The following is a 27,626-nucleotide window of genomic DNA, read 5'->3' as shown; positions in this document are numbered from 1 at the left end:
TACTCTGCATTGTGTTTTCTTGTGTGCTTCTTCCTTTCTTGCGGTAATGCATTCCTCCACCCTGCTACTTTGACATTGCCCTAGTTTTCTGCCTTTGTGTTGTAGTGTGTCATTTAATGTGGCTCTGTGATGTCTATTCATGGCATGCAGAGTCTGGATTCCTTGACTGCGTCTGTGCCTTTTTTTTTAAAATCTGATTTGGCTTTGTGCTCGCGATTAACCTCACTATCTCTTCAGTGATCTTTCATTTTCACAATAGCAAGTCGCATGTTCTCTTCACTGTGTGTGATAGGAGCACTCCAGTGTAAAAGGAAAGCAAGGTGAGGGGATAGCATGGATATTTCTAAATAGGTCAGACCACCGCCCCCTTTCTTTTACTCTTGTCTTTCTCTATGAATACACACGTGGAAATGCAAAGCATATGCTTTCATAGTACACCTTAGTAATCATGTCGTTTATATGCAAAGACTGGAGTTTACCATATTTTTATAATCGTCAACAAATCCTATTTAAGCCCATTTCTTCCTATTGAAGACATTTTTTTTAAATGTCTTACAAATATCTGGTTTCAGTTATTGAAATAATTTCCTAAAACAGCTGGGCTCTGTAGCTTTTGCCCAAAACAGCTGTATACAGTGAATTTATTGGGAACTATTTTCTGTTGTAGATTAATACACGTTTATTGCTGTAGTAATTTGAAATAGACAAAAAAAAAATAAACTATGCCCACGGAAATGAAAGAACATGTCAACAACAAAATAGTCATGAGGTTAGCCAGTGAGTACAACTGAATTAAATTGTCTGTTTTTCAGATTTGCTACCAAAGAGCCCAACGGTTTGTTACTCTACAATGGCCGCTTCAATGAGAAACACGATTTTATTGCCATGGAAATAATCAATGAACAGATACAGGTCACCTTCTCTGCAGGTAAAACAGTAATTAGTTTACTAGTTCATTAATGTTATGATTATCTGCATGTATTCTTGTGCAGTGGTTCACTTCTTTGCTTGCTTCCCAGGTGAGACCAAAACCACAGTGTCACCTTATGTCCTTGGAGGTGTCAGCAATGGCCAGTGGCACGTGGTGGAAGTTCACTACTACAATAAGGTATGAGTGAAAATTAGTTTGCAGAGTGTGGTTTATGAATAGGTTTTAAAATCTTGTAAAGTTCTAATGTGTAGTAGCCTAATATTTTTTTACACTGTAGAAAAATAAGTATAAATGTTTTGTGTGAAGTCTCCACACTGTCAAAAAGATAATGCAAAACAGGTTTTGTTGTTTGGTACACAGTGCAGCAAATAAATACACAACAAGTGGGTTCCCCAAAGATTTGCTACATCTTATTAGTTTAGACATGGCTGGTTTGCTGCTTTAATCACCCAGTAAATGAATATTTCATCATATAGGGAAAAATGCTTATTTGGTTTTGGTCAAGTGTTAAATGAGGAGATGAATTGATTTATTGATTTATTTATTTATCATTTAATTCACCAGGGAGGTCCCATTGAGATATGAGATCTCTTTTTCTATGGAGTCCTGGTCAGGATGGCTTCACAAACAGTTTCACATTAAAAAAACAGTGATAGATTGGACTGAGCCATGGTAGCTAAGCTAAGCTAACTAGCAGCTGGCTGTGGCTTTATATTTATATTCAGACGAGATGTATTGATTGTCTAATCTAACTTTGTGCAACAAAGCTGAGAGGTCCAGCCACAGATATACTGCAGAGCAAAAGAATAAGTATATTTCTCAAAAATTTCAAATTATCCCTTTAAACAAAAGTGAGCATGGTAAACCTTCACAGTGATTACTGTTGTCACAAGGGATGTGACACAGAAATTACATTTTACTTTAAGTTAATTTCCTTCTTTTAATTATTATCCAAAAGCTGATGTGGCTTCAGTTAAATCTGCAGCTGCTTTCCTCATCAGGTGTGGCAGCACAGTAGCAGACATCGCTACCTAAAATATTCAGATCTGAGGTTTGATCTGCTGCAGGTGACAGTGTAGTTTTCATGCAGTGATAAGTGGAAGCTGACATGCTTCATCTGTGGTCTTTAGGACATTCATAGACTAACTGTAATGGATGTAAACCAGAGATGCGACAGGAACACCTGAGCTGTGTATGTTCTATAGTGCTCCTGCTCTGTCAGAGGAAAGAATCACTGCTGACAGGCTGATGATCTGGAAGAGAGCCGGCATACCAACTAGACACTGACGAAGGGAGAGACGCAGACAAGACAGGACAGGGCGTGGTGAATGAATTAAAGTCACAGAGTGGAAATCCAGGGTGTTTTCAAGTATTCTCATACTGGACTAAACATGTTTTGCCTGCTACTTTTCTCTGTAAGAGCATCACAACAACTCAATCAGTGGAGGAGTGTATGGAGCTGTTGGTTCTGCTCTCTCAGTACTTTCCCACCCAGGATCAACACACAGGATGTCACATTTTAGTCTATTGAGGAAGTCACTTTGCATCATAAAGATGTTGCCAGGCAACACCCCCACTGTGCACATTTTCTATTCAGTGTCTATGATAACATGGCCATGTCAGATTTCAGCCAGCAGAAGTGATGAACGGGGCAATCTTGTCAGTTTTTGGGGGAAAAAAAACAAACTGTTTCAGTTCTTTGCAAACAAGAGATTGTAGTCTCGTTAATCACTTTGGTACAAAAAATACAAACACAAAATCAAACAACTCTTTTCTTGATTTTGTTTGTTGTTTCTTGCATTTGTTAGTGTGCTGCATGTTTGAGGATGACATGGTCCAGTTAGTGTCGGTTTTGCAGCTTTAAGGTAGTTGTCACAGGTGCAACATGTAGATGTTTCTATCGGACTGTCGGTTTGATAAAAACAGCCTTATATGTGCTGTTCTGAAACACCTTTTTATGTACCGGGATTGCAGATACTTTAGTGTCATATACTGTAAATTGGTGTATAAAGTAATTGCATTGCTACTTTCATTAACTGGTAATTCATTAAGTATTAACTGACTTAATTATATCATTAATGTGTGCAAAATGAATGTACTGTATTCCATTATACAAAGACAGGTTTCTGTTATTTAGCCAAATTAATAGAAACGTGTCAGTATAACACAGTACAGTTCAACAGTACCACAAACTGTAGCCTCCACAATGATCTTACACTTGAATCAGCACCGCTTTAAAACAAAAACATTATAACCGTCATGAAGGAGGATTTATTGCAGGACTGTGTGTCAAGTTAGATTGTTTTAGTTTTAATTATGCGTACCTAATAAACAGCCAACTGAGTGCCTTGTATGTATCCATTATGTTGAATAGACAGAATGCCAATAGTACTAAACATCCCAGAAGTGTCCAGATCCAGCTGCAGCCACTCTGCTCTAGCTGAACTAATCCTCTTCCTCATCCTGTGAGTCGCTGAGGTAGAAACACTGCTCCTCCCACTGGAGGTGTTGCACAGTGGCCTTCTCTGACCCGTCCCTGTCCACAGGGGGTGGGGCAGGGTGAGACAGGAAGGGGGCAGTTTAGATTGAAATGTGGCTTTCAGGACGGTGGGGGACTGTAGAGAATGGCAATGACCGCCGCCTTTGTGTTTGGCTCTGCTTCCTTTGGGATCATGGGCAGTGAATGATGCAGCCCAGGGGAAGGTGCCCCTCTCTCTCTGTTCTCCAGCGAGGACAGAAAACTGGAGCAAGAGAGGAGCAAAAGGAGGGAAAGAAAAGCCAAGAGAAGTATTGACTCAGGCTTTGAACGAGGACGCTGCGCTTCAGGGCCGAGCCATCTTGTTGCTATGGTTTTTCCAGTCAATCTTAGATCCCATATTTGTGTTGGTTTCTGCCGTGCTCCTCCTGCACAACCCCTGTCACCCTCTGTGACAGGGAACTCATATTCCCATAATCCCCTGTAGCGGCGGGTGAGAGCAGTGTTTGATGTGGCACTGGGCAAATATGTGCGTTCCAGTCAGCGCTGACAGGACGGGGTTTTGTGCCGCAGAAAGACGCCCTGACAGACACTCATTATTGGACAGTCAACAGCCGTGACTGATGACAGCGGAGGTCAGTGAAAGGAGCGTCCAATCTGGAGCGCTGCCTGCTTCAGAGCTTTCACAGCAAAGGGAAAACCGTGGAAAAAGAGCATGTCGGATGGTTTCACCTTTGGTAATTCACACGCTGTGTTTGTTTGTTTCATCATCAGCAAATTTGTAACAAATTGGCCTGAAGGAACTTGAACTGAAAAATAAAAGCCACCGTTAGTCTCAGCATCCATCTACTCAACATTTCAGTACTGAACAGTGAGGAGACTGAGTCAGAAATAAGTGTGGGAACTGTGCTCAATAACAGGGCGGCTGGACTCAATGGAAAGCTTGTTGAATTTGTTGAACATTTCAGATCTTTGTAGAGCTCAGAGATGACAATCGAGCTCCTCAGAAAATACTAAACATTTTTCAAGTTGTTCTTGCAAAATGTTTACTAAACTCTAATTTAGAGAGTTTTAACTTGACATCATGATTTGAACTGCAGCCTGAGGAGTAAGCCAGCCTGCACGGTTGGCATTGCCAACAAACTGATCATGATAATAAACCCACAAGTATCCTGACAGACAGTCTGCACCCTGGATTCTCTGGGTCTGTGAGTCTGAAGGAGTGGGGGAGATCATATTTAAGAAGTCTTCTGTCTCAAGTGTAATCTGTATTTCTAAATTGATTTTTACTGACCCACAAATCCACACTTTGTTTTAAGTACTTTGTAACTTTAGCCATGCTAGCAGCGTTGCTGTATAGGGACAGACCACATCATTCTGCTGGATTACTGGTGTGGGGCTCCAGGTTACGGCTTGTTAAATTCTACAGTATAGACATTTGTGCTCCATGGAGGAGGAGACCTACTGTCTTCGGTGATCCCTTAAATTGTACCAGCAGCAGATAAAAACACAAATTTAGGTGTGCTCTCTCTTTCGCTTTGAGTATAGTGGCATATTTGTTTTATACGTTAAATGTTCTTGTGCTGCTTTTCTGTTTATGCTAAAGCCAGTTCTCCGCCTTGGTGTACAACAACGCTGTCTCCTATTCTTCTATGTTGTGTAGCACATATGTCCATGGCCATATGCCACAGCACTGTTAGAATTGACATCTCCATTTCAAAGAGAGAACCAGGTGAGGTCTTGTAAGGAAACAGACACACGGTTTCAGTTACTATTGCTCTCGTTTCTTTTATATCACTCAGCACACTGTGATCACAAGGCGCAGAGGGAGTGCAGGCGGAAACACCGACAGCCTCGCAGTTACAGACTCATATTATTAGAGGCTCACAGAGGCTTAATTTAATCTACTCAGGAAGAAAATCATGTGAGAGAAATTATATTGTGGCAGCGCCTTGGGCTAAAATTCTATTTGCCATTCATGTATTGCATGATAAAGTGTTTTGTTTTAATAAACCTATGATAGGTTCAGTGCCACTAAAGATGCTGCACCAGCCAACAAAATCTGCAGTACAGTTTGTCTGTGGCTGAGCAAGCTTTGACATGCAGGGATCAGACAGCAAAGACTAGACTTCATAACAGCAGAGCAATCCGGAAATTTTAAATCCTAAAGCTTATCATGCCAGTGGCATGGGGGTGGATTTTAGTTTAACCTCATGAAGAACTAAATAGCCAGATAATATATACAGAAACCATATGTGTTTTCAAGCCATCAGCAATGAGCCAAATGCTCATATCATCTCTGATCTCGGGACAAGCTGAGAGCTCAGTGGCCTTTCCTGGTCAACGGGCTGCCGAGTCGGTCACATAGCAGTTGGTGCTGCTCGGTCACTGGAGCACCAGCTTGAACCCACATTTATGAGCTCTACGTGACCTCAGAGAAACTGGTTGGGTTGAAAAAAGGTCACAGCCTTTTATTGACAGGATCATCATTCTCTCCCCGACAGACCCCTCCTTCTTTTGTTGCTCCACCTATTGATTTGTCAGACAATAAAGAAGATCCTTTGTGAACAGGGACGGTGTCCTGGAGAGCGCAAGCCTTTCTGTGTGTGCGTGCGTGCGTTTGCTTGCCAGCCGCTGCCTCTGGCTCTAGCTGTTATGATATAAATTATTAAAATGCTCAACAACAGTGAACCGGAGCTGAGCCGGGATTGAACCAAGTGTGATGCAAAAGGTCAAGTGTTTGGTTGTTTTCTGATTTCAAAGATCCAATTTTAAAGTTACAGTATCTGCATCTTGACCCAGGCTGAGATTCCCAGAAGTGTCTCTACTGCTTTATGGTTTAATTTTTTATTATAAGCCGTTGTATAAGAAATGCTGAGTGACTAAATACTATTTTAAAAATAGCAGCATGGCGATACAGCATCTGCTTTTTTTCCCCCTGACAAATCTTAAGGGGCTTCTCAAAAAAAATTATCATATTATAGGACATAACACTCCATAATAACATTCTTTTATCTGCCTGTCTAAATCAGGCTCTACTGTTTCTGCTGTGCTAGACTGAGCTGCACTAATTCAAATCCTGATATTATTCTGTAATGAATACTCTTGAGGTAAAATTTAAACACCACAAAAAATAGATAGCATTGTTAAATCCTCAGTTGGATGGAAAAACAATTAGCTACAAACATTAGAAAGTTCTCTACACAGAAACTTGGTGTTTATAATACAGATAAAGCAACTTCTTCATGTTCTTCATCCTCATTGTTTGAATGGCCCCCTTGAAACATAAGGAAGACGCTCCATAATTTATCTTGATATTCATGAGTGTGTCTCTCTCTCCACAGCCAGTCTTAAACCAGGCCGGCCTCCCGCAGGGCCCCTCGGACCAGAAGGTCGTTGTAGTGACGGTGGACAACTGTGACACCTCTGTGGCCCTGAGGTTTGGGCACATGATTGGAAACTACACCTGCTCTGCTCAGGGCAGCCAGTCGGGATCCAAAAAGTAAGTACATCAGCAGAAGTAGGAGTTCTTTCGGTAAAGATCTTTTTTTGCAACATGAATTCCAAGAACAGGCCTTCTCTCTTTGCTTTATAGATTCTCTCATTACGTCTGTACTGACTTCAGTCATTTAATTTGCTCTTTAAGAAAGAAAGTAAACTTGTACTGAGATGAAGTTCTACATCTCCAGGGTGTTAGCTGGGATGTTTATCCTCTATCTGTTTTCATCTCTAGGAGGGAAATAACACTGCAAAACTATCTGTGATTAATCTTTCATGTGTTTTTTTTTCCCCTGTAATAATGTTGATTATGCATTGTGATGGCGACAGACCAAAAGTACGGGTGTGTAAATGCTGGGTTCTGTCTTGTCAGATCTCTGGACCTGACTGGCCCCCTGCTCCTTGGAGGAGTCCCCAAACTTCCAGAAGATTTTCCTGTTGGTAACCAGCAGTTTGTGGGCTGCATGAGGAACCTACATATTGACAATCAGCACATAGACATGGCCAGCTTCATAGCTAACAACGGCACTCTGCCAGGTATGCGCCGCTTTGTTTGTTTTGCTGTTTGGCTTCTAATCATTGTCCTTAACTTTACCTCTTAATTCTGTGACTGCTTTGCAGTCGGATAATGTTTGATCAGCCAAGCGAGAGACAAGAGAATAACTGACTATAATGAGCACAGCAGGGAAGTAGAGTCAATGGGAAACGATCATTGTACTTGCTATGAATAGTTAATTACTCTCTGACTGTTTGCTGCTTTGATGAAATAATGAGGGAGGCCTGATGAAATGGAGAGTTCAACCTCCTATTTTCTCACCCGTCAAGGATGCTCTGCCAAAAGACATTTCTGCAACAACAGCCCGTGTCTGAATGGAGGGACCTGTGCGAACCTGTGGGGCTCCTTCAGCTGTGACTGCCCACTTGGCTTTGGAGGACAAACCTGTGAAAGAGGTAAGTTAAGAAGAAAAGTGCAGGGCCTCAAAGGGGCCGCAGTCCCATGTAAAATGAGATCTGACAGATTTTTCTGACCTGATCCATTTTGATCCGTGTCCTGAGACCGTCATCAGTCAGCCTGAAATAAACTGGTGGAAACAGTAACAGAAACTTGTTAATGCAGACTGTTGCATTTAAGAATACCAGGTGGAAAATCAGCTGTGTACAGTGAGTTATGGTGATGGATGTACAGTAACAGGTGGGGAGTGTAGAGGTGTGACATAATGTCCTGTGATCTTAGTTTACTGATCTCCAAAGATGATTTAATGAGCTTTGATGCCTTGAATACATTATAACCAACTACAGTCTTGAGTGATCAACATCACCATTATAGGCACATTTTACAGTACAGTTGTTTATGTATGTGTGTGTATGTAAAACATCAATTTACAAGCAATGTAAATGTTTCTACACAACCTTTTAAAAATCTAACATGTAAATGGTTTGGTTTTATTGTGTCACAAACATCTTATGCAAACCAACCAGCTTGTCTAGTTAGTAACACAATAAGAAGTAAAATAACAAAAGACAAAAATTTAATCTGACATGTAACATGGACATGTAGAAGAAAAAACACTTAACAAAAATAACAAAGTCTAACCATAAAACTGCAGCGTTACACAGGATAAAAACACTCATTTCTATAGTATTCCTAATTTTCAGACATTTTGAATGAAAGTGAACCACTGGGTTCTCTTTGCACCTCGCTCCTCTCTCCTGCCGACAGCCGCAGTGCTTCAGGCTTATTTACCGTCATTAATCAATCATTTCGATCTGGGCGATTCAGGTTTTTCTTCACTTTGTACAGAGACAGCCTAATGAGAGGGAAACAGTTTTTCATCAGGCAGAGTGTCCTTATGTGTCCCTTTGTTGACATGTGAAAGTCAGACAGCTTCTCTTGGTCTGCGGAGTTGGTGCACGAGTGCACAAAGGTCACAACGGCCTCCTGATTCGTGAACTTCACAAGAAGAACTATATTTGAAAATGATGTAAATGACTTGAAACAAATCCAAACTGAAATTTTAATTTCACATCATTTCAAATAAAGTTTTTATCAGACCAAGAGAACTTTGAATCTAAATCTTAATCTAAATCTATATGCAAATAGTTTGTTTCTATTTTCAATCACTGTATGTGCACAGGAGGTTTAAGGTTTCCACATCACACTGTGCATACTGATTGGTTTTACACCAGCTCAAATCATGTGCGTATGTTCACTTCTTAAATTCAGTCTTAATTTGAGCATCTTCAGCAGATGAAAGTGAAAACACCATTCTTGATCAATTCCTGCACAGTGAAGGTCAAATTCATCAACATGAAAACTGCTCAGAAACTTTGATCATATGCTGTTTAAATTTTTACCTCAATGTCTTTGTAACTTTTTGCCCTGAATTTCCAGCACAACATGTTTAAAAGGCTGCTGATCATTGCAATTACTGAGCTGTAAACCCAATGATAAGAGCTTTGTGTGAACACCTGGGTTGATATCAGCCACCAAAGCTTGCCGAGTATGAGTCTTTACACCTGATTGACTGAGAGAGTGAGAGTGGTTGAGCTGCAATAACTGGGATATGATCAGAGAACATGCTGGACCTGCTGGTTGACAGTAGTGATTCACTGTCCCATGTCACCTACTGTGAAACTGTGACTGTGCCTTCTTCCAGCCTCTTACTTTCTCCTTACATTTTATCTGCTTTTTGCTATCGTGTTGCTGTAGTCATGGCCAGCCCGCAGCATTTCCTGGGTGACAGCCTGTTGCAGTGGAACAACCTGGCGGTGGTGGAGGCCTCCGTCCCCTGGCATGTAGAGCTCATGTTCCGCACACGTCAGGCCAGCGCCACACTGCTGCACATCTCCTCCGGGCTGCAGCACAATCTCACACTGCAGGTGAGAGTAACATGCAGTTGCACCATTTCTTTATGCACATACAGTGGTGTGAAAAAGTGTTTGCCCCCTTACTGATTTCTTATCTTTTTGCATGTTTGTCACACTGTAATGTTTCAGATCATCAAACAAATTTAAATATTAGTCAAAGATAACACAAGTAAACACATCATGCAGTTTTTAAATGAAGGTTTTTATTATTAAGGGAAAACAAAATCCAAAACTACAAAACCCTGTGTGAATAAGTGTTTGCCCCCTAAACCTAATAACTGGTTGGGCCACCCTTAGCAGCAACAACTGCAATCAAGCGTTTTCGATAACTTGCCATGAGTCTGCCACAGCGCTGTGGAGGAATTTTGGCCCACTCATCTTGGCAGAATTGTTGTAAGTCAGCCACATTGGAAGGTTTTCGGGCATGAACTGCCTTTTTAAGGTCATGCCACAGCATCTCAATTGGATTCAGGTCAGGACTTTGACTAGGCCACTCCAAAGTCTTCATTTTGTTTTTCTTCAGCCATTCAGAAGTGGACTTGCTGGTGTGCTTTGGATCATTGTCCTGCTGCAGAACCCAAGTTCGCTTCAGCTTGAGGTCACAAACGGATGGCCGGACATTCTCCTTCAGGATATTTTGGTACACAGCAGAATTCATGGTTCCACTTATCACAGCATGTCTTCCAGGGCCTGAAGCAGCAAAACAGCCCCAGACCATCACACTACCACCACCATATTTTACTGTTGGTATGATGTTCTTTTTCTGAAATGCGGTGTTACTTTTACACCACACATAATGGGACACACACCTTCCAAAAAGTTCAACTTTTGTCTCGTCTGTCCACAGAGTATTATCCCAAAAGTCTTGGGGATCATCAAGATGTTTTCTGGCAAAACTGAGACGGCCCTTTATGTTCTTTTGGCTCAGCAGTGGTTTTCGTCTTGGAACTCTGCCATGCAAACCATTTTTGCCCAGTCTCTTTCTTATGGTGGAGTCATGAACACTCACCTTAACTGAGGCAAGTGAGGCCTGCAGTTCTTTGGATGTTGTTGTGGGGTCTTTTGTGACCTCTTGGATGAGTTGTCGCTGCGCTCTTGGGGTAATTTTGGTCGGCCGGCCACTCCTGGGAAGGTTCTCCACTGTTCCATGTTTTCGCCATTTGTGGATAATGGCTCTCACTGTGGTTCGCTGCAGTCCCAAAGCTTTAGAAATGGCTTTATAACCTTTTCCAAACTGATAGAGCTCAATTATTCTCTTTCTCATTTGGTTTTGAATTTCTTTGGATCTCGGCATGATGTCTAGCTTTTGAGGATCTTTTGGTCTACTTCACTTTGTCAGGCAGGTCCTATTTAAGTGATTTCTTGATTGCGAACAGGTGTGGCAGTAATCAGGCCTGGGTGTGGCTAGAGAAATTGAACTCAGGTGCGATAAACCAGTGTTTTGACAGGGGGGCAAACACTTGTTCACACAGGGCTATATAGTTTTGGATTTTGTTTTCCCTTAATAATAAAAACCTTCATTTAAAAACTGCATGATGTGTTTACTTGTGTTATCGTTGACTAATATTTAAATTTGTTTGATGATCTGAAAGCTTTGTAGTTTTGGATTTTGTTTTCCCTTAATAATAAAAACCTTCATTTAAAAACTGCATGATGTGTTTACTTGTGTTATCTTTGACTAATATTTAAATTTGTTTGATGATCTGAAACATTACAGTGTGACAAACATGCAAAAAGATAAGAAATCAGTAAGGGGGCAAATACTTTTTCACACCACTGTAGATACATGCAAACATACTTTGTGGCTACACTCTGGTCCCCTCCTGCTTGAGGCCAAGTTGGATCATGCATGATTTAACTCTGTGGACATTTCTTCATGGGTGTGGGGTCCAGTGAGGGCAGGACATCTATCCTCACCTGAAGTTTCAAGATGCAAAAAATGTGGAAAAGAGGCTCCACCTGTTGGCCATCGGACTTACAGCACAACACTGAATATCAGAGAACATTAAGACTAAACACAGCACACGAGAAGGAGCTTGTCTAGACCGATGCCTCTTTGAGGTTTCATAACTGTTCAGCAATCTATTTTCCAACCGAGCACACTCACAATGTGTAGCAAATCAAGGTTTGAACTCTGACTGCAGACGCGGCGCTGATTCTTGGTTGTCATTTTCCTCCTCTGTTACTGAACATCGGCTCAATCTCCCTCCTGCTGTTTCTTCTCCTTTCTTGACTCTCTTGCTGCCTCTGTAGCTACGCGGGGGGAGTGTGTTGATGGGGCTGCACAGAGGCGAAGACTTGACTCTCTCTCGCGTTGAGGAAGTGCTGGTGAATGATGGAGACTGGCATCATTTACAGCTGGATATCAGCAGTTTGGGAGGAGCGGCGAGCCACCATAAAGCTGTGCTGTCTTTAGATCATGGGCTCTACCTGGTGAGTGGGTATATTACAGCTGCTGCAAATTACTATGAAAAAAATCATTGTAGTTTTGCAACCATAAATTCTGTGATGTTGTGTACCTTTTCAGGCCAGTATGGAGGTCGACGGGAGGCTGCAGGACTCCAAGCTGAAGACTGTGAGCGTGGGTGGTTTGTCAAGGCCTGATGGAAAAATCCAGCATGGCTTCCGTGGTTGTATACAGGTGTGTCCCCTTTGTAGACCCTGTTCACATCAGTGTTTGTAATGATGTCTAAAAGTAGACAATATCCAGGTTATTTCAAAAGCGCAACCCGCACAGTGAGCTCTGGTTTGGTGTTTTCTAGCTCAGAAGACATCTGAGTTTTATATGTTTAGGCTGCATATAAATACTGTTTTATCTGCAGGTCCTAACTACGTTAATGTTGAGATATGGTCATTAAAATTTGTTCCAACAACAGTTCTGTGTAGCCTGGAAGTAAAAACAACAGCCACGTTTCAGCCATATAAGACCTACTCTATGATTAAATTCTTGAAAGCCACTTCTGTGGCATTTTATCAAATCTGCAACATGTGCAAATCCCTTATTTTGAACATTTCACTAATCACAACAAATGCCACACCCTATAAAATCTGTGAGTGTTGCCCTGCAGGGTCTGCGTGTTGGGGGGGCTCTGAGTGTCTCTCAGGCCAGGAAGGTGAACGTGGAGTCGGGCTGCACCCTGCCCGACCCTTGCAGCTCCAGCCCCTGTCCTGTCAACAGCTACTGCAGCGACGACTGGGACAGCTACTCCTGCACCTGTCTCCCTGGTCAGTTTGTGTGCACATTCAGAAGTCAGCAACAATGATCAATTTTACAGAGATGGAAGGTTATTTTTGGCACACAAACTGCATCACACCATATGAATTGTTTTCCTAGTGAGAAGCATAATTATTTGATTAACACTGTGAATATGTACAGTAGCCGTATAGGTACACCAATTTTTTAATTTGTTCAAATGTGACGATTACACATTTTGTTACGGTCTCACAGATGTGACTGCACAGCAGCTCATTTTTGTCCATTCCACTTTTTTGCAGGTTACTATGGCACCAACTGCACTGATGTCTGCTCATTAAACCCATGTGAACACGAGTCAGCCTGCACCAGGAAGCTTGGCCCCTCTCATGGTTACACCTGTGACTGTCCCAGCAACTACTTTGGCCATTACTGCGAAAAAAAGTACGTTTTTGCACATATATATTAAACAATGTGTGTTGATAGTCACAGTTCCTCTTGCACTCTACGTTCCATCACCCTGCAGGTAAAATTAACTAAGCAAATCATGTGAATCCCCACAGGACTGACTTGCCCTGTCCGAGAGGTTGGTGGGGTCACAAAACCTGCGGCCCGTGTAACTGTCACACCGATAAGGGCTTTGATTCTGATTGCAACAAGACCAGTGGAGAGTGTCGCTGTAAGGTGAGGTTACTGACCTGCAGTCTCGATTCATCAGTACGTGACTAAGCGGGAGGCATAGTACTAATAGCTTAGTATGTTGTATGGATATTTTTTACAAGCCTCTTCTTCCCCCGTTCAGTTTATTGGTTCTACAGTTATCAGCAGTTCCTGTATTAGCTCTGCACCTTGTACTGTATGAGACAATGTTATCAGTTTTCAGGGTGAACATACTCAAATCGTGCTTCGGGTCAGTTTGCACAGACATATGGACTGAGACACCTGCTGACTAGGAAAACATAGGGTGAGGAACATAACTGAGAACCTCGTCTGTCAACAGCCAGATGTTTTTGAACAAGCAGCTGCAGGTTGTTATAACTCTCAGGTAGAAATAGGCACAGATGTATGAAAATGATGAAGGCTGGTAATGAAGAATTTATTTAAAAAACTGTTAATCAGCACTTTGTGGCTCTGATCTTGTTTCCAGGACAACCACTACCGTCCTGAAGGCAGTGACACCTGCCTGCTGTGTGACTGCTACCCAGTCGGCTCCATCTCCAGAGCGTGTGACAGAGAGATCGGCCAGTGTCAGTGTAAACCTGGTGTGATCGGGCGCCAGTGTGACCGCTGTGACAACCCCTTTGCTGAGGTTTCTCCCAGTGGTTGTGAAGGTCAGAATATATCACCAGTCTTGATACTGTAATGCTTAACTTATAACCTCTGCTTCGTTATAGCAGCACATTAAATATCTCTCTCCCCTCCTTCTTGCTCTGTCTTTCTCAGTCATCTATGACAGCTGCCCTCAGGCCATCGAGGCTGGGATCTGGTGGCCCAGGACTAAGTTCGGTCTCCCTGCAGCAGTTCCCTGTCCCAAGGGAACACTTGGTATGATGGTTTTCTGGCAGCTCCTCAAATTACCATATAATAATGGAAATATATGAAACTTGTCTCAAACCCTATCTGAGCTGCAGTCTCTTCTTCACCTTTCATGTGATGTTCTCTCTCTCCCTCTCCCTGCTTCTCAGGCACAGCGATCCGACACTGTGATGAGCACAAGGGCTGGCTGCCTCCCAGTCTCTTCAACTGTACCTCCGTCACCTTCAGCAAGTTGAAAGACCTGGTGTGTAGTTTCTCTCCATGTCAGTTCTAAATGCAACCCTGCAAATTCCAAAATAACAGGAGGATATGGAGGTAGATAATGGTGTAAGCAAATCTAAAAGTCTCCAGCTGTGCCATGAGTGTGTCCACTGGAGCTTTGAGCTAAGTGCTAATGTCAGTATGCTAACATCCTGATTAGCAGGTAGAAAGTTTACCATGTTCACCACCTTAGCGTAGCATTTTACCATTCTAACCATTGCTAATTAGCACTAAATACAAAGTGCAGCTTAGGCTCATGGGAATGTCATTAGTTTAGTTTTCAGGTATTTGATCATAAAGCAATTCAAACATGAATATCTGTATCAAATTTTGTGGCAATCCATCCATCCAGTCCATGTTGAGATGTTTCTGTCTGAACCAACTAACAGACACTAGTTTGGCTAAAATATGTCTTAGTAATGAAGCATCTACAAGTTATTTAGTAGTTTTGTTTCCTTCCTCCAGTCTGAAAAGCTTTCCCGTAATGCATCGCTCCTGGACTCTGGACACATTCAGCAGACAGCAGCCATGTTGGCCAACGCCACCTTGCACACAGAGAAATACTATGGCAGCGATGTGAAAATAGCTTATCGTCTCACACAGAGACTGCTGCAGCACGAGAGCAGCCAGCAGGGCTTCAACCTCACAGCTACACAGGACGTCCACTTCACTGAGGTAACGGCCACATGCTACCTACTGTATACTGGAAACGCTCACAAACCCACATATACAGACATTCGGAACATAGCATGAAACAGAATAAAACCAATAGATTGTTTCAGTTGCTGCAGTAAACAAAAACTGGCATATAAATAGGAAGGCAGACGTGCCTGGTGGGACATCACGGCCCTTCATGTTGTGTCTGCAGGAATGAATCACACTTCATTTCACTCTGCTGTGGCACCCTGTCTCATTGAACTGTCGCTGTTTCCTGACAGAATCTGGTCCGTGTGGGCAGCGCCATCCTGTCTCCAGACATGCGGCCACACTGGGAGCTGATCCAGCACACAGAGGGCGGCACAGCAGCGCTGCTGCGCCACTACGAGGAATACGCAAACACACTGGCACAGAACATGAGGAAGACCTACCTCAGCCCCTTCACCATTGTCACACCACACATAGGTAAGGGTTTTATCAGAAGTGTTACTCAAGTACAGTTTGCAATTTACAGCGTATGTAAGCAAGAAAGCAAATCATTAAAGAATGGATAACGGAACCAATCTGAGCACATATAGCTAAAGTAAATAAAATAAGGCCAACCACATAAAAATACAAGTAAAAACCAACACAAATACAACAAAAATGGAGAAACACATGCTCACCATAAAAATACTGTAGCAGTAATACGTACTTCCTGCTACAAATCAGGCTTTGTGTGTCTCTTCTTACAATCCCAATAGTAAAACTAATTAGATGCTCCTCTCCAAAGTATAATGCTATGAAAACACTGATATTACAACTTTAATCCACAAGAGGTAAGCGCATCTCTTCTATTATTTGAAGGGAGACTGTGTTAAGCTTTTGACTCAGTGATACTGAGGCACCCTCTGACCTCAAGGGCCAATTTTCCCAGGTTAAATTTGAAATCTGGCTTCTTCTGACAAAATACATCCTTCTATCCATCTATCCGTTATCTATAGTGCTTATCATGTACACACACAAGACTGCAGCCAATCACTGCTGACAATGGGCGAGAGGCAGGGTACACCCTGGACAGATTGCCTGTCTAGCACAGGCCTGACACATAGAAACAACCATTCACACTCATATTCACACTGACAGGCAATTAAGAGTCACCAGTTAAACTAACATGCATGTCCGTTGGATGTGGGAGGAAGCCATAGAACACCCCCGCAGTCACGGAGAGAACATGCACACTCCACGCTGACAGGCTCCGGGTGGCCACGGGGTTTGAACCCGGGACCTTCTTTAAGCAACAAAACAAATAAAACTAAATTTTTACCTCTGCCAAGGACGTTATGCTTTAGTGTGTGTGGGTGTTCTGGTTAGCAGGATAACAGACAAACAGCTGGATGGATCATCAGCATACGTGGTACAGACATTGGTGGGGACCAACCCTAAGTGATTATATATTGGATGAAAGGGGGAAAAGTTCAAGGTCACAAAAAAGATGATCCGATCAAAGATCGAGAATTTTAGGACACATTTTGTGTTGTTCTGGATCTCATTTTTCACAAGGGATCCATTTGCATGAGTGAATGTTGTGCCTTGGCAGAGGTACATGTGCTCTTGGAAAACATGTATTTAGTATATCTTTCAACCCTAATTATACTTCGTCAGTGTGGACAAGGTTTTGAAATGGCATTGCAGAACAAGAATGTTCAAAAATAGGATATAAATTAACAATTATATGAGCTATAATGACCTATTGTCCTGTCGCTTTACATGTGAAAAATATAATCTGAAAATGTTAGACCTTTTGGTAGCTGGTTAAAAATGTATTAGAGGGTGGGAATAGTTGGAGAAGTCTGAACTCATAACTTAAGTATTTCTAAAATCCAGGCTACACCTCTGGTCAAAGGCCATACAACAGCAGCTGGACCTGGCAGAGCGTCTGTGTCTTACTCAAAGACACTTCAACAAGGCAGGTGCTCGCTGTCACAGAAGCTCTCTGACCCTGCATGCGTGTTGTTTTCCACAGTCATCTCTGTCGACCGTCTGAAAAAGATGAACTTTGCTGGAGCGAAACTCCCACGATACCAGTCCCTGAGGGGCCCTCGTCCTGTGGACCTGGATACGGCCGTCACGCTGCCTGACTCTGTCTTCCACCCACCTGTGGTTACAAAGGGCCACAGGCACCTGGATGTTTTCCCAGAGTCCTCAGTGAGGAATCGCTCCACTAACAGGAAGAAACGCCAGCCTGACGACAGCCAGCAGGACGCCATTGCCAGTGTGATCATCTTCCACAGCCTGGCCTCACTGTTACCAGAGAGCTATGATCCTGACAAGAGGAGCCTGCGGTGAGAAACTAACATGAAGCACTGTTACTAGACAACGAAAGGGTTAGGCACTTTAATCTCTCTCTTTTTTTTTTTTTTTTACATTTTGCATTTTAATTTGATGCACAGAATTTCTCTGACAGCCCCCCTTAAGTTCTCAATGGAGACACTTTGAGTTATTGTCAAAAATATGTAAATATTTACTCTGATTACATTAAATGCTGATGTTTTAACCAGTCAAGTTTGGCTGGTAGAGCTTTTATTTCAGCTAATATTTTACATTAATGAGAAATCTTTATCAGAGTTCAACTGTCCTGACAAATAGAAAGTTGCACGGTGGTAGACTTTTCATCTGGGCTTAAAGCTAAGTGTGACAAATTAATATTTATCCTTTAAAACTTTGCTGAGGTTACATCTGGTTTGTATTTGCCTCAGGGTGCCAAAGCGTCCAGTCATCAACACACCGGTGGTGAGTATCACAGTGCACGACAATGACGAGCTGCTGCAGCACACGCTGGACAAACCCATCGCCGTGCAGTTTCGTCTGGTCACCACTGAGGAGCGCTCCAAACCCATCTGTGTCTTCTGGAACCACACTATACTGTGAGTACATCACACACACAGAGCTGATAATGAAACTGAAAACTGGATGAAGTTCTTCTCACATTGTCCTCTGGCCTTTGCTTTTACATCAGTGCTGGTAACGGTGGCTGGTCAGCGAAGGGCTGTGAAGTGGTTTTCAGAAACAGCACCCACATCAGCTGTCAGTGTTATCACATGACCAGCTTTGCTGTGCTCATGGACATTTCTAGGAGAGAAGTGAGTGATGCAAAACCTTTGTTTCCTGACCAAAATCACAGGTGTCATCACATTTTTACTCTAACTCCACCCTTTCTTTCCTCTAATCGTGACCCTTACATCAGAATGGAGAGATTCTGCCAATCAAAATTCTGACTTGGAGTACAGTTGGTGTGACGCTGGGCTTCCTCTTCCTCACCACAATCTTCCTCCTCAGTCTGAGAGCCATGCAGTGCAACAAGACGAGTATAATCAACAATGGGGCCACCGCTCTTTTCTTCTCTGAGCTCATCTTCATCCTGGGCATCAACCAGGCTGACAACCCGGTAATCAATCTGTCCTATTTTACTCCTCACAGTATTTACACTGTAACATCCCTCTCTCCAACTGTTCCGCTCCATCTCTCGACAGTTCTTGTGCACAGTCATTGCCATCCTGCTGCACTTCTTCTATCTCTGCACTTTCTCCTGGCTCTTCCTGGAGGGACTACACGTTTACCGCATGATCAGCGAAGTGCGAGACATCAACTATGGACCCATGAGATTCTATTACCTGATTGGCTGGGGAGTTCCTGCCTTCATCACAGGTCTGAATGTTTATTTTATCACTTAAAAACACAATGTAGCTACAGTACAGCAGGAAAAGCCTGCAACATTCCTTCACTGAGTATCTTAAGCTTATAGTAACTTAAAATTAAAGTTAATTACCGCTCAGAGGCTACTTTATTAGGTACACTTGTACAATCTAATGTAATTGAACTGAACTGTAGTCTACAACAACTGTTCTGACATTGTCGACTTATATGACGCCTATGATGTTCAGTTTTTGTTGACATTATCATCAAGCCTTGAATTGACAGTGAGCAGTGGTGTTGTACAGATGTTCCTAATAAAGTGGCCACTTCTACTGCACGCTGCTCATCACAAAGAAAATTAAGGCACTTTTGTTTTTTTTCCTTTGTTTAATCAATCTTGTATTATTGTGCCTGGCACACAAACAGGGACAGAGACTCTCTGGCCATCCCAGATTTTTAAATCAGCGAATGACCAAATTTTCACCAGTTTGTTCTCATAATTCATTATCAGACATGCTTACGGTTTTATAACACTTGTGCTGCTGACTCCTCAACATGTGTGCACTCTATTCTGACACCAAGATCATAATTATTGTCAGAAAATGTGAGATGTCTTCCAGTAAAATGTTCTTTAGTCAAAATTTGATGCTTAATGTTATTTTATTTTGGATACAGCGCTGTATTGTGTGTGAACAACTTCCTCATGATAGTAAAAGGTTTTGACAGAAGATAAAAATCAATCAGACAAACAGAAAACAAGCTGTTTGTTCACACACGTCAAATACTGGAAACAGGAGATTTTGGTGATACTGTCTGTCTTTCCGGATTTGTCTCCAGGTCTGGCGGTTGGGTTGGATCCTGAAGGGTACGGAAACCCAGACTTTTGTTGGCTGTCAATGTACGACACTCTCATCTGGAGCTTTGCTGGACCCATCGCCATGGTGGTGTCGGTGAGTCCCTGCAGGTGTCTGATTGACCAGTGGAGAGTGTTGCACCGTTATTTACATGACAGCAGCAGTCTGCATCAGTTTGGCACTGAAGTTTCAAAAAGCTCACAGGAACATGCCACAATGGAGACACAAAAAAAAGCATGTAGTACATCTAGAAAAGAAAGCTTTGTGTTAAACACTGTCTGAACACGCCCGTCACTGCTCAATTGGATTACAGTCAACTGGCACACAATTCACTCATCTGTAAAGGTCAGATTAGTGTCTACATTCACAAACGCCTGCTGTGCAGTTTTAATGCAGTATGATATTTTGTCTGCAGATGAACATCTTCCTTTACATCCTGTCGTCCAGAGCCACCTGCTCACTGAGACACCACAGCATTGAGAAGAAAGCGCCTCCTGTGTAAGTGTTTTGAACACTGCTGTCCCACAACTCTTTGCACAAGAGAAAAGATGGAGCGGTTTCATGTATAAACAATGATCAGCTAAATACATTTCACAGCATAAAAAGCGTAATACATGTTGCTATTCCACAGTTCTGTTGACGTGTCCTCAGGTTCACGAGACGATGTGTCTGATTTTACACGTCCTGGTGTTCAGTGCATTCTGGTCACTTACTATCAAACTACACCTTCAGATCAATGAATGCATAGAGTTCCTCCTCACCAACATCTCTCTGCATTCTCCCTCATGATTCATATCCTGCAGTTCAGGCCTGAAGACCGCAGGGGGCGTCCTCTTCCTGATTTCACTCACGTGTTTTCTGGCGCTCCTCTCCGTCAACAGCGACATGATCATCTTCCACTACCTGTTCGCTGGGTTCAACTGTGTGCAGGTGAGTCCTCCCATTGCCTCTGAATCAGTCTTAAAGGATGATTCCGTCTTTTGTCCTGACCTCTTCCTCTCTTCTGTTGTCCAACCCCAGGGCCCCTTTATTTTCATCTTCCGCATTGTCCTCAATAAGGAGGCAAGGACTGCCATGAAATACTGCTGCAGCCGCAAGCGTCCAGATCATATGATCAAATCCAAGGCCTCGGTGAGTCCCTTACTGCAAACTCCCATTCAGTCTGACACCACTGGGATGTAGTCACATGTTAGGAACTTCCCTACAAAACAACGCACTCCTTGTTAAATCTGAACAGTTTATTCCTCCTCCTTGTTTTTCCAGGGATACAAATGCAACACAAACTACATGGACGGCAGGTTATACCACCTTCCCTTTGGAGACTCCAGTGTGTCTCTGAACGGCACCATGCAGAGCAGCAAGAGCCAGCAGAGCTATGTTCCATTCGTCCTTCGGTAAGAAAACAGTATAGAAATGAAAATGAATCTGCTGCGTTGAGTGACAGGAGCGGCTATGAACTTATGTCTTATGTTTTTTCCAGGGATGACGGTTTAAGTAACAGTCAGGCACACATCGCTTTGAACGACCAAGCGTCACTCTTCCATGAAAATAAAGAGCACCTGGATGGTAATGTTCTCATTCAGCACCTCTGATGTAGTTCACCTGCCCTGATTGGTACAACTGTATCAACCTGTTCTCTCTGTGCAGATCATGACAGCGACTCAGAGAGCGACCTGTCTCTGGAGGATGACCAGAGCGACTGCTGTGACAGTGAAGATGAGGAGGGTCCCCTCCCCCCAGAGGAATGCTGGGAAAACCTGGCATCCAACGTGGCCAAGAGATCACAACCACATGGTACAGAAGCTCCTATGAACCTGCAGCCAGTGTGTGCCTCTCATGTATTGTCACTAAAGTCGGAACGCTTAGATTTTTATTATTTTATTTAAATTACCATCTTTGAAAAACCCTGATGGGTGTTCAACAAAACTTATATTTCTACAATTCTCAAACACCATTCTTGAGTCTTTGAGGACTCTTAGAAAGTGTTCTTCACCACGTCAAATGAATTTTTGTTTTTCCAAGGATAACCTGTTAGTATATAGTACCGTGGAAAAGTTTAGGCAAAATAAGTTGGTAAAAATTGATGGCTCACTAGTAAAGGTAAACCGAGGATGAAATAATATCACAAATAGTTTTTATATTTAACTAAAGTTGCCAGCGGTCTTCTCTGGATTAAGGCTGAGTGTCTTCTGTCCGTTGATGTAATCACAGAATCATAAGGTGAATCCCAGTTCCCTTATTTTATCGATTCTTGTTTGATCCAGAGGTACTTCTGGTCTACCATGATGGACATCCCAAAGCTCTTATTTCTGCTCTGAGGAACATAGGGGCTGTGTGATGCAGCTATATCCAATGATACACAAGTGCATCCTTCACAGAAATCTGTTATGTATTGACATACCCCTTTTATGGAAACCAGTTTGTGACTGGACACTTCACGTGAAGGCTCGAGGAAAGAACATCTCGTCAGTTAAAACATGTTTCCTTGGTTCGTTTCTCCTCACACTTTGTCCTTGCATCTTACGTGGATGGGCACTAAGATGCAAGGAAGAGACAAGTGAGAGAAACATGGATGCAATTAAGGGAATTGGGATTCACTTATAGATAAGAATCTAATCATCTAATGACAATACATGAGATGTACACAGGGTACATTACACGTACAGGGGTAATTTGAACCAATGTCATTTGACCTGTTGGAGTGTAAACCCATGTCAACCGTCTCTTTAGGTTAATCCCATATAAAACTGTTAGCATTTAGTATGTCTTAGTGAGTGTAGTAGCATTAAACATGTTCTTTCCTAGATTTCATCCATTTTTTTGTATTTGTTTTGCAGACGGCAGTTTCAGTGTGACGCACTGGCCTGGAGATTACGCAGCAGCAGCGAGGGATGGCGAACTCACAGGTACTGAAAGAATGAAGACAGAAACTCTGGCCGATCCCGAGCTGAGCCTTGGCTGCGACACACGGACGCAGGACATCTTGATGGTGCTGCCTCCCAGTCTGCCGATGTTCACCACCCATCCTCACAAAGGTGCACTTCAGTCCATAGCTTACACCTGCAGGAGGAACACTGTTAAGAGTTTTAGCCATTATTAGGTCTAGAGTCACCTGGTCTATGTGTAAATCACCCACTGGAAAAAAAAAAAAAGCACATAAATCAAGTCTCTTATTTTGGTTTAAAGATAATGACAGTTTTACTGGAGAAAAACACAGAACAAGTGAAAATACATACCTTTGTCCTACTATATTATTTGATTCTAAACTAAACTAAATTGCTTTCTTTGTAGATTTTTCTCAGACTATTGTGTCATTTTCATAAAGAAAATCACATTTTGTTTTTTATCCAATGCAGGGATCCTGAAGAAGAAGCAGCTTTCTCCAATCGTAGAGAGGAACGGTCTCGGCCGTACCCACAGTGAACCGTGTGAAAACGCCCCAGGCTCGGGGTCTTCACGGGGATCCTCGTCCAGTGGCAGTCGAGGCAGCCCGGTTAAACCCAGCCTGCCCGATCAACTGAACGGTGTCGCCGTGAGCATCAAGGCGGGCACGGTGGATGGAGACTCATCAGGATCAGAGTGAGTATCAGCATGGAAAAGACATCCATACACCAACCAAGTGTTGTTGTACGTGTCCAGTGTTACAGTTTGTCACGTTAAGTCATTCGGTGTTTTGTTCAGCTGTCCTCAGTGACTGTTCTCATGTTTTGTAGTCTGTCACATACTGTATCTGCCAGATTATCTAATGTTACTATTGAGCCAAATGAAGACAGCACCATCCTGCTATTATGCAGACAGTTAAGAGTCATGGAGGAATCCAAACAAGTTTTAATAACTGTATACTTTAATTGTCCTAAAAACAGGGAATCTGAATATAGTTGTGAGAGATAAATGCAGCATGAATGTCCATTTTAAGAACTAAATGTGCGGGTTTGTTATCTACCCTTGTTAAAGGTACAGTTTAGAATTTTGGAAGCCTCTTTATTTTATACCTACTGCTCATGTAACAGAGTATTTCATTTTACAGTCACCCACTCTGTGCTTCACAGAGGACATGTAGCTCCGGCTTGCCAGGCCCCTTCTACAGAAGAAAATTGGGGCCACTGTAAAAAAAGAGTCCTGACTTTTCTCTCAGAATTCTGACTTTAAAGTTGACTTTTAAAAAAAAAAGTCAGAATTCTAAGATTAAAATCTGAATTCTGATTTTAGAGTCAGAATTCTAAGAATTAGACCTCAAATACATTTTTTTTTTACAGTGGTCCTAATCCTCTTCTGTACCTTTCAAAGCAACTAATCTTGGACAAATCCAGAGTCCTAATTTAAAATAGCATCAATAACTGTCTCTTAGTGTCGACTAAACAACTTTTTTATATTTTACCTTGAGAAATGTACACATTTTTAGGGATTAAGATTGTTTCCATTATTGATTTATCTGGCAGTTATCTTCTCTGTTAATTGATTAATCATTTATCATTAAAGTAATGTAGTTTGTGGTGAGGTGCTCCAGTTGTTGGTTTCATTCAACAGACTGCCCAAAACCTGCTGATACTCAGATGCCCTATGACAAAGAAAAGCATTAAATCTTAACACATTTCCATCAGTACTACAAAATGCAGAGGTCAATACTCGGCTCTACCAATATGCCATTTTAACAAATGGATGCCGAGTTAGGAGAGAGAGCGCCTGTTTTGTAGTTGAAATTATTTACCCGATTTGTCTGTTGTATCAGTCATTAGAAGCTATTTAGCACAGAGCAAAGGACAGTGGAGTTTCTTCCACTTGAACACCACTGATCAGTCAGTGAAAAGCTCTAGATGCATGTCCAATATGAAGAAAAAGGCTCACTATGAAACTGAAGCTTAGCTACGGTATGATTGCAAATGAGGGGTGAGTATAAAATAAACAGGCAAAATCAGAGGAACCACCACCTGCATGTCTGATAAAATAAACAGGCAAAATCAGAGGAACAACCACCTGCATGTCTGACTGACATTCATGTCTGTTTCTCTTAAAGGCATATTTCAAAGGCACTCTTAAATGCTCAATTATTGAAATGTAGGTCTTATATTTACAGTAAAAATATGTAAATTGTAGTTTGCTAATCAACCTTCTCTGCCCCTTTCCTCTTTCCAAAAATCATAGATTTTTATTCTTTAATTTTATCCCATGAAGCTTTGATCCTCGTTCAGCAACAATCAGGATCACTGTCTTCATATTGGTTCATCATTTTAGCATCTGTCACCCATCACAGCAAGTGTTTTTTTCCCTTTTGTCTGCTTTCTTGTTTTGTGCTGCATTCGTCTCCAACACATTCCTCTCCATCCATCCTCAACTCACCCTCCTCTTCATCGTTGTCGTCGTCCTCCCATGTGCCACCCTGTTTTCCCCCCAGCCACTGCAACACCTCCATGTGACTGCGCTGATGGAGGGGTGTGTCTTTGCAGGTCATAGAGCCTCCTTCTTCAACAGCGACTGCAAACTGGGAGCGCCGGACTTCCCTACAAAAAAAAGGGAAAAGAAATGGAAATAAAAGGAATTCCCCCTCATGATCATGAGTCACTGAAGGTGTGTGTGTGAGTTCATACATATGTGCCAAACCTCAGGAGTCACTGCACTGGCCAAGCTCGCGCACACCGACAGAATGAGTCTCACTTGCCCTTTAAAGAAATTGTTTTGTTTACATACTTGAAGCAATGCACTTTTTTAAAATTTAATGCCCAGATGTGTTAGCGGTTAACCTTTTTTTTTTTTTTTTGTGGGAAAATTTTTCCAGGATATATATTTTGTTTTGAAGACTGTGGAAGCGGTCATGTTTGGGGGCGGGACATTTTGCTGTAGACTTGCAAACATTCAGGGAAATTCCTTTTTCATGAATAACTACTTTGTAAATGTCATTTCGGCTCGCCTGCTTACGTTACTGACTGAGCAGTTAAGAGTTTGCGCCAGTCTGAGGTTCGAGGGGTTCAGACTCAGGTCACTGAGTTACATGACAGTCCAAGTGCAGGTCGGTCACGGATGTAGAGGCTCTTCCTGGATTCCTGAACTTTAAAAACAAACTGTATCTGCCTGTTCATGGATGCTCCATATAAGCTATTTCTCATTAATGAAGGATGTTTCCAGAAGCAACAGCTGGAGGGACTCCACCTTCAAGAGGGTAAACCTGCATGTGCTGACCTAAAAAGGACTCAAAGGACTTTTGATACTTTTTTTGTAAATCAAAGAGAGCACATTTTTTTTATGGACATTAAAAGAGCTCATGGTATAAATCACATTCATTCAAGTTCAGTAACTAAACAGCTGTGTTTTATAGTTTAGCTACGGAGCTTTTGTCTTTTGTAAATTAATGAAATACATGCAAATTTGTGCTGTAATACTATTTGAGCTGCAATCCATTTTTACTGTTCAGAGGCCTGTAAATGAATCAAGAACATATCTTCAAATCAAAGTAAACATGTCACACACCCTGTTTTTAGAAAATGTTAGATTCAGTAGATGTCATTTTTACCAACCTTATAAATTTGATGTATACAAGAAACACTACCACCAGGTCAATCATATCACTGGTATCCCAACAGGTTTGTCTCGTTTACACTGTTTTCTATCATTTCCACTTTACCTCAGACTTTTATCAGTGCCAAGCCACTTTTTACAATGTTTTACATTGCAGTTGTTTGCTGATATCAAGGTGCATCCTGCCACTGTACATGTAAAATAATTAGATATTTGCTATAAAAGGGGCCGTGTTACAAACTTTTATTTTGGAAGTTGCAGCCTGTTTATTTTCACATAAACTTCACTTGAATCTGTTGACTTGTAAAATTTAAACAAAATATCAACATTGTGGGAATCACACTTATTTGCTTTTTTCTGGTGGGTAAGAAGGTCAATACCAGCAGCCGGCTAACTTAGCTTGGCACAAAGTCTAGAAATTGGGGGAAACAGCTAGCTTGTCAAATAGTAAAATGAATTAACCTACCAGGCCTCAACAGCTGGTATAGCACGCTAGATCTTGTTTGTTAATTCTGTACAAGGGATTATGTTCACTGTAAAACATTATACAGGAATAGGAAATTGTTTTTGAATGAATGTCTAACTGCTATTTTTAAAATAAGATTTTAAAAAAAGTTTTATTTTATATTTTACAGTGTGCCAGACTTTTTCTTGGGGTCGCTGCTGGGTGTCTGGCAACTGCTCTGACCCAAGAAATAGTCCAGCACATACAGTAGCTCCCAGTGCTATAGATGCATTCGTTACCAGGCTTACTGTTTCCTTCTGTGTCCAGTTTTTATGCTAAGCTAAGCTAATGGCCCATTAGCTATAGCGTCATATTTAACAAAGTATGACAGTCCTAACCACCTTCTCATTTAACCCATAGGAAGAAAGCACAAGTGTATTTCCAAAAATGTTGAATTACTCCTTTATGTTCATTTTTGTTTTTGAACACACGTTTCCTGTTTTACACAGCTGCTGTTGTAGATGTCAAAGCTGTAGTGACACAAGGTAGTCTCTGCTACATGACTTGTACATTTCTATGTGGAAAGACTTTGTAACTGATTTCACAAAAGTTCAAGTAAAAAGAGACAGTTCCAGTTTTAATGATGGTATCACTGTCTTTCTCACAGGTGATTCTGCCATTCATAGCACATTTCAGAAAATGACAAATTATTAGGCCTCGCT

General features: G+C 42.0%; 1 protein-coding gene across 1 annotated transcript in view; it reads left to right on the top strand.

Annotated features, from left to right (window-relative positions):
* The window catches only part of celsr2 (cadherin, EGF LAG seven-pass G-type receptor 2), a 61,004-nt gene extending 33,459 nt beyond the window's left edge, over positions 1-27,545 (top strand). The window contains exons 4-34 of the mRNA XM_020607748.1: positions 813-928; positions 1,020-1,108; positions 6,752-6,909; positions 7,279-7,442; positions 7,731-7,856; positions 9,616-9,785; positions 12,027-12,206; positions 12,301-12,414; positions 12,842-12,998; positions 13,269-13,410; positions 13,530-13,650; positions 14,114-14,297; positions 14,410-14,511; positions 14,652-14,746; positions 15,229-15,438; positions 15,702-15,885; positions 17,426-17,744; positions 18,159-18,326; positions 18,419-18,542; positions 18,647-18,847; positions 18,933-19,107; positions 19,933-20,045; positions 20,365-20,447; positions 20,753-20,879; positions 20,970-21,080; positions 21,213-21,343; positions 21,430-21,515; positions 21,597-21,743; positions 22,787-22,984; positions 23,306-23,528; positions 25,394-27,545. Coding sequence (XP_020463404.1) covers positions 813-928; positions 1,020-1,108; positions 6,752-6,909; positions 7,279-7,442; positions 7,731-7,856; positions 9,616-9,785; positions 12,027-12,206; positions 12,301-12,414; positions 12,842-12,998; positions 13,269-13,410; positions 13,530-13,650; positions 14,114-14,297; positions 14,410-14,511; positions 14,652-14,746; positions 15,229-15,438; positions 15,702-15,885; positions 17,426-17,744; positions 18,159-18,326; positions 18,419-18,542; positions 18,647-18,847; positions 18,933-19,107; positions 19,933-20,045; positions 20,365-20,447; positions 20,753-20,879; positions 20,970-21,080; positions 21,213-21,343; positions 21,430-21,515; positions 21,597-21,743; positions 22,787-22,984; positions 23,306-23,528; positions 25,394-25,400 — 4,525 coding nt within the window. The 3' untranslated portion in view covers positions 25,401-27,545. The remainder of the gene's footprint in view (positions 1-812; positions 929-1,019; positions 1,109-6,751; positions 6,910-7,278; positions 7,443-7,730; positions 7,857-9,615; positions 9,786-12,026; positions 12,207-12,300; positions 12,415-12,841; positions 12,999-13,268; positions 13,411-13,529; positions 13,651-14,113; positions 14,298-14,409; positions 14,512-14,651; positions 14,747-15,228; positions 15,439-15,701; positions 15,886-17,425; positions 17,745-18,158; positions 18,327-18,418; positions 18,543-18,646; positions 18,848-18,932; positions 19,108-19,932; positions 20,046-20,364; positions 20,448-20,752; positions 20,880-20,969; positions 21,081-21,212; positions 21,344-21,429; positions 21,516-21,596; positions 21,744-22,786; positions 22,985-23,305; positions 23,529-25,393) is intronic.
* The last annotated feature ends 81 nt before the right edge of the window (positions 27,546-27,626 follow it).

This window comes from Monopterus albus, unplaced genomic scaffold (genome assembly GCF_001952655.1).
Source record: "Monopterus albus unplaced genomic scaffold, M_albus_1.0 scaffold89.1, whole genome shotgun sequence".
Classification (NCBI taxonomy): Eukaryota; Metazoa; Chordata; class Actinopteri; order Synbranchiformes; family Synbranchidae; genus Monopterus; species Monopterus albus.
The sequence above is the reverse complement of the archived record's forward strand: the minus strand, read 5'-3'. Positions and strand labels throughout refer to the sequence as shown.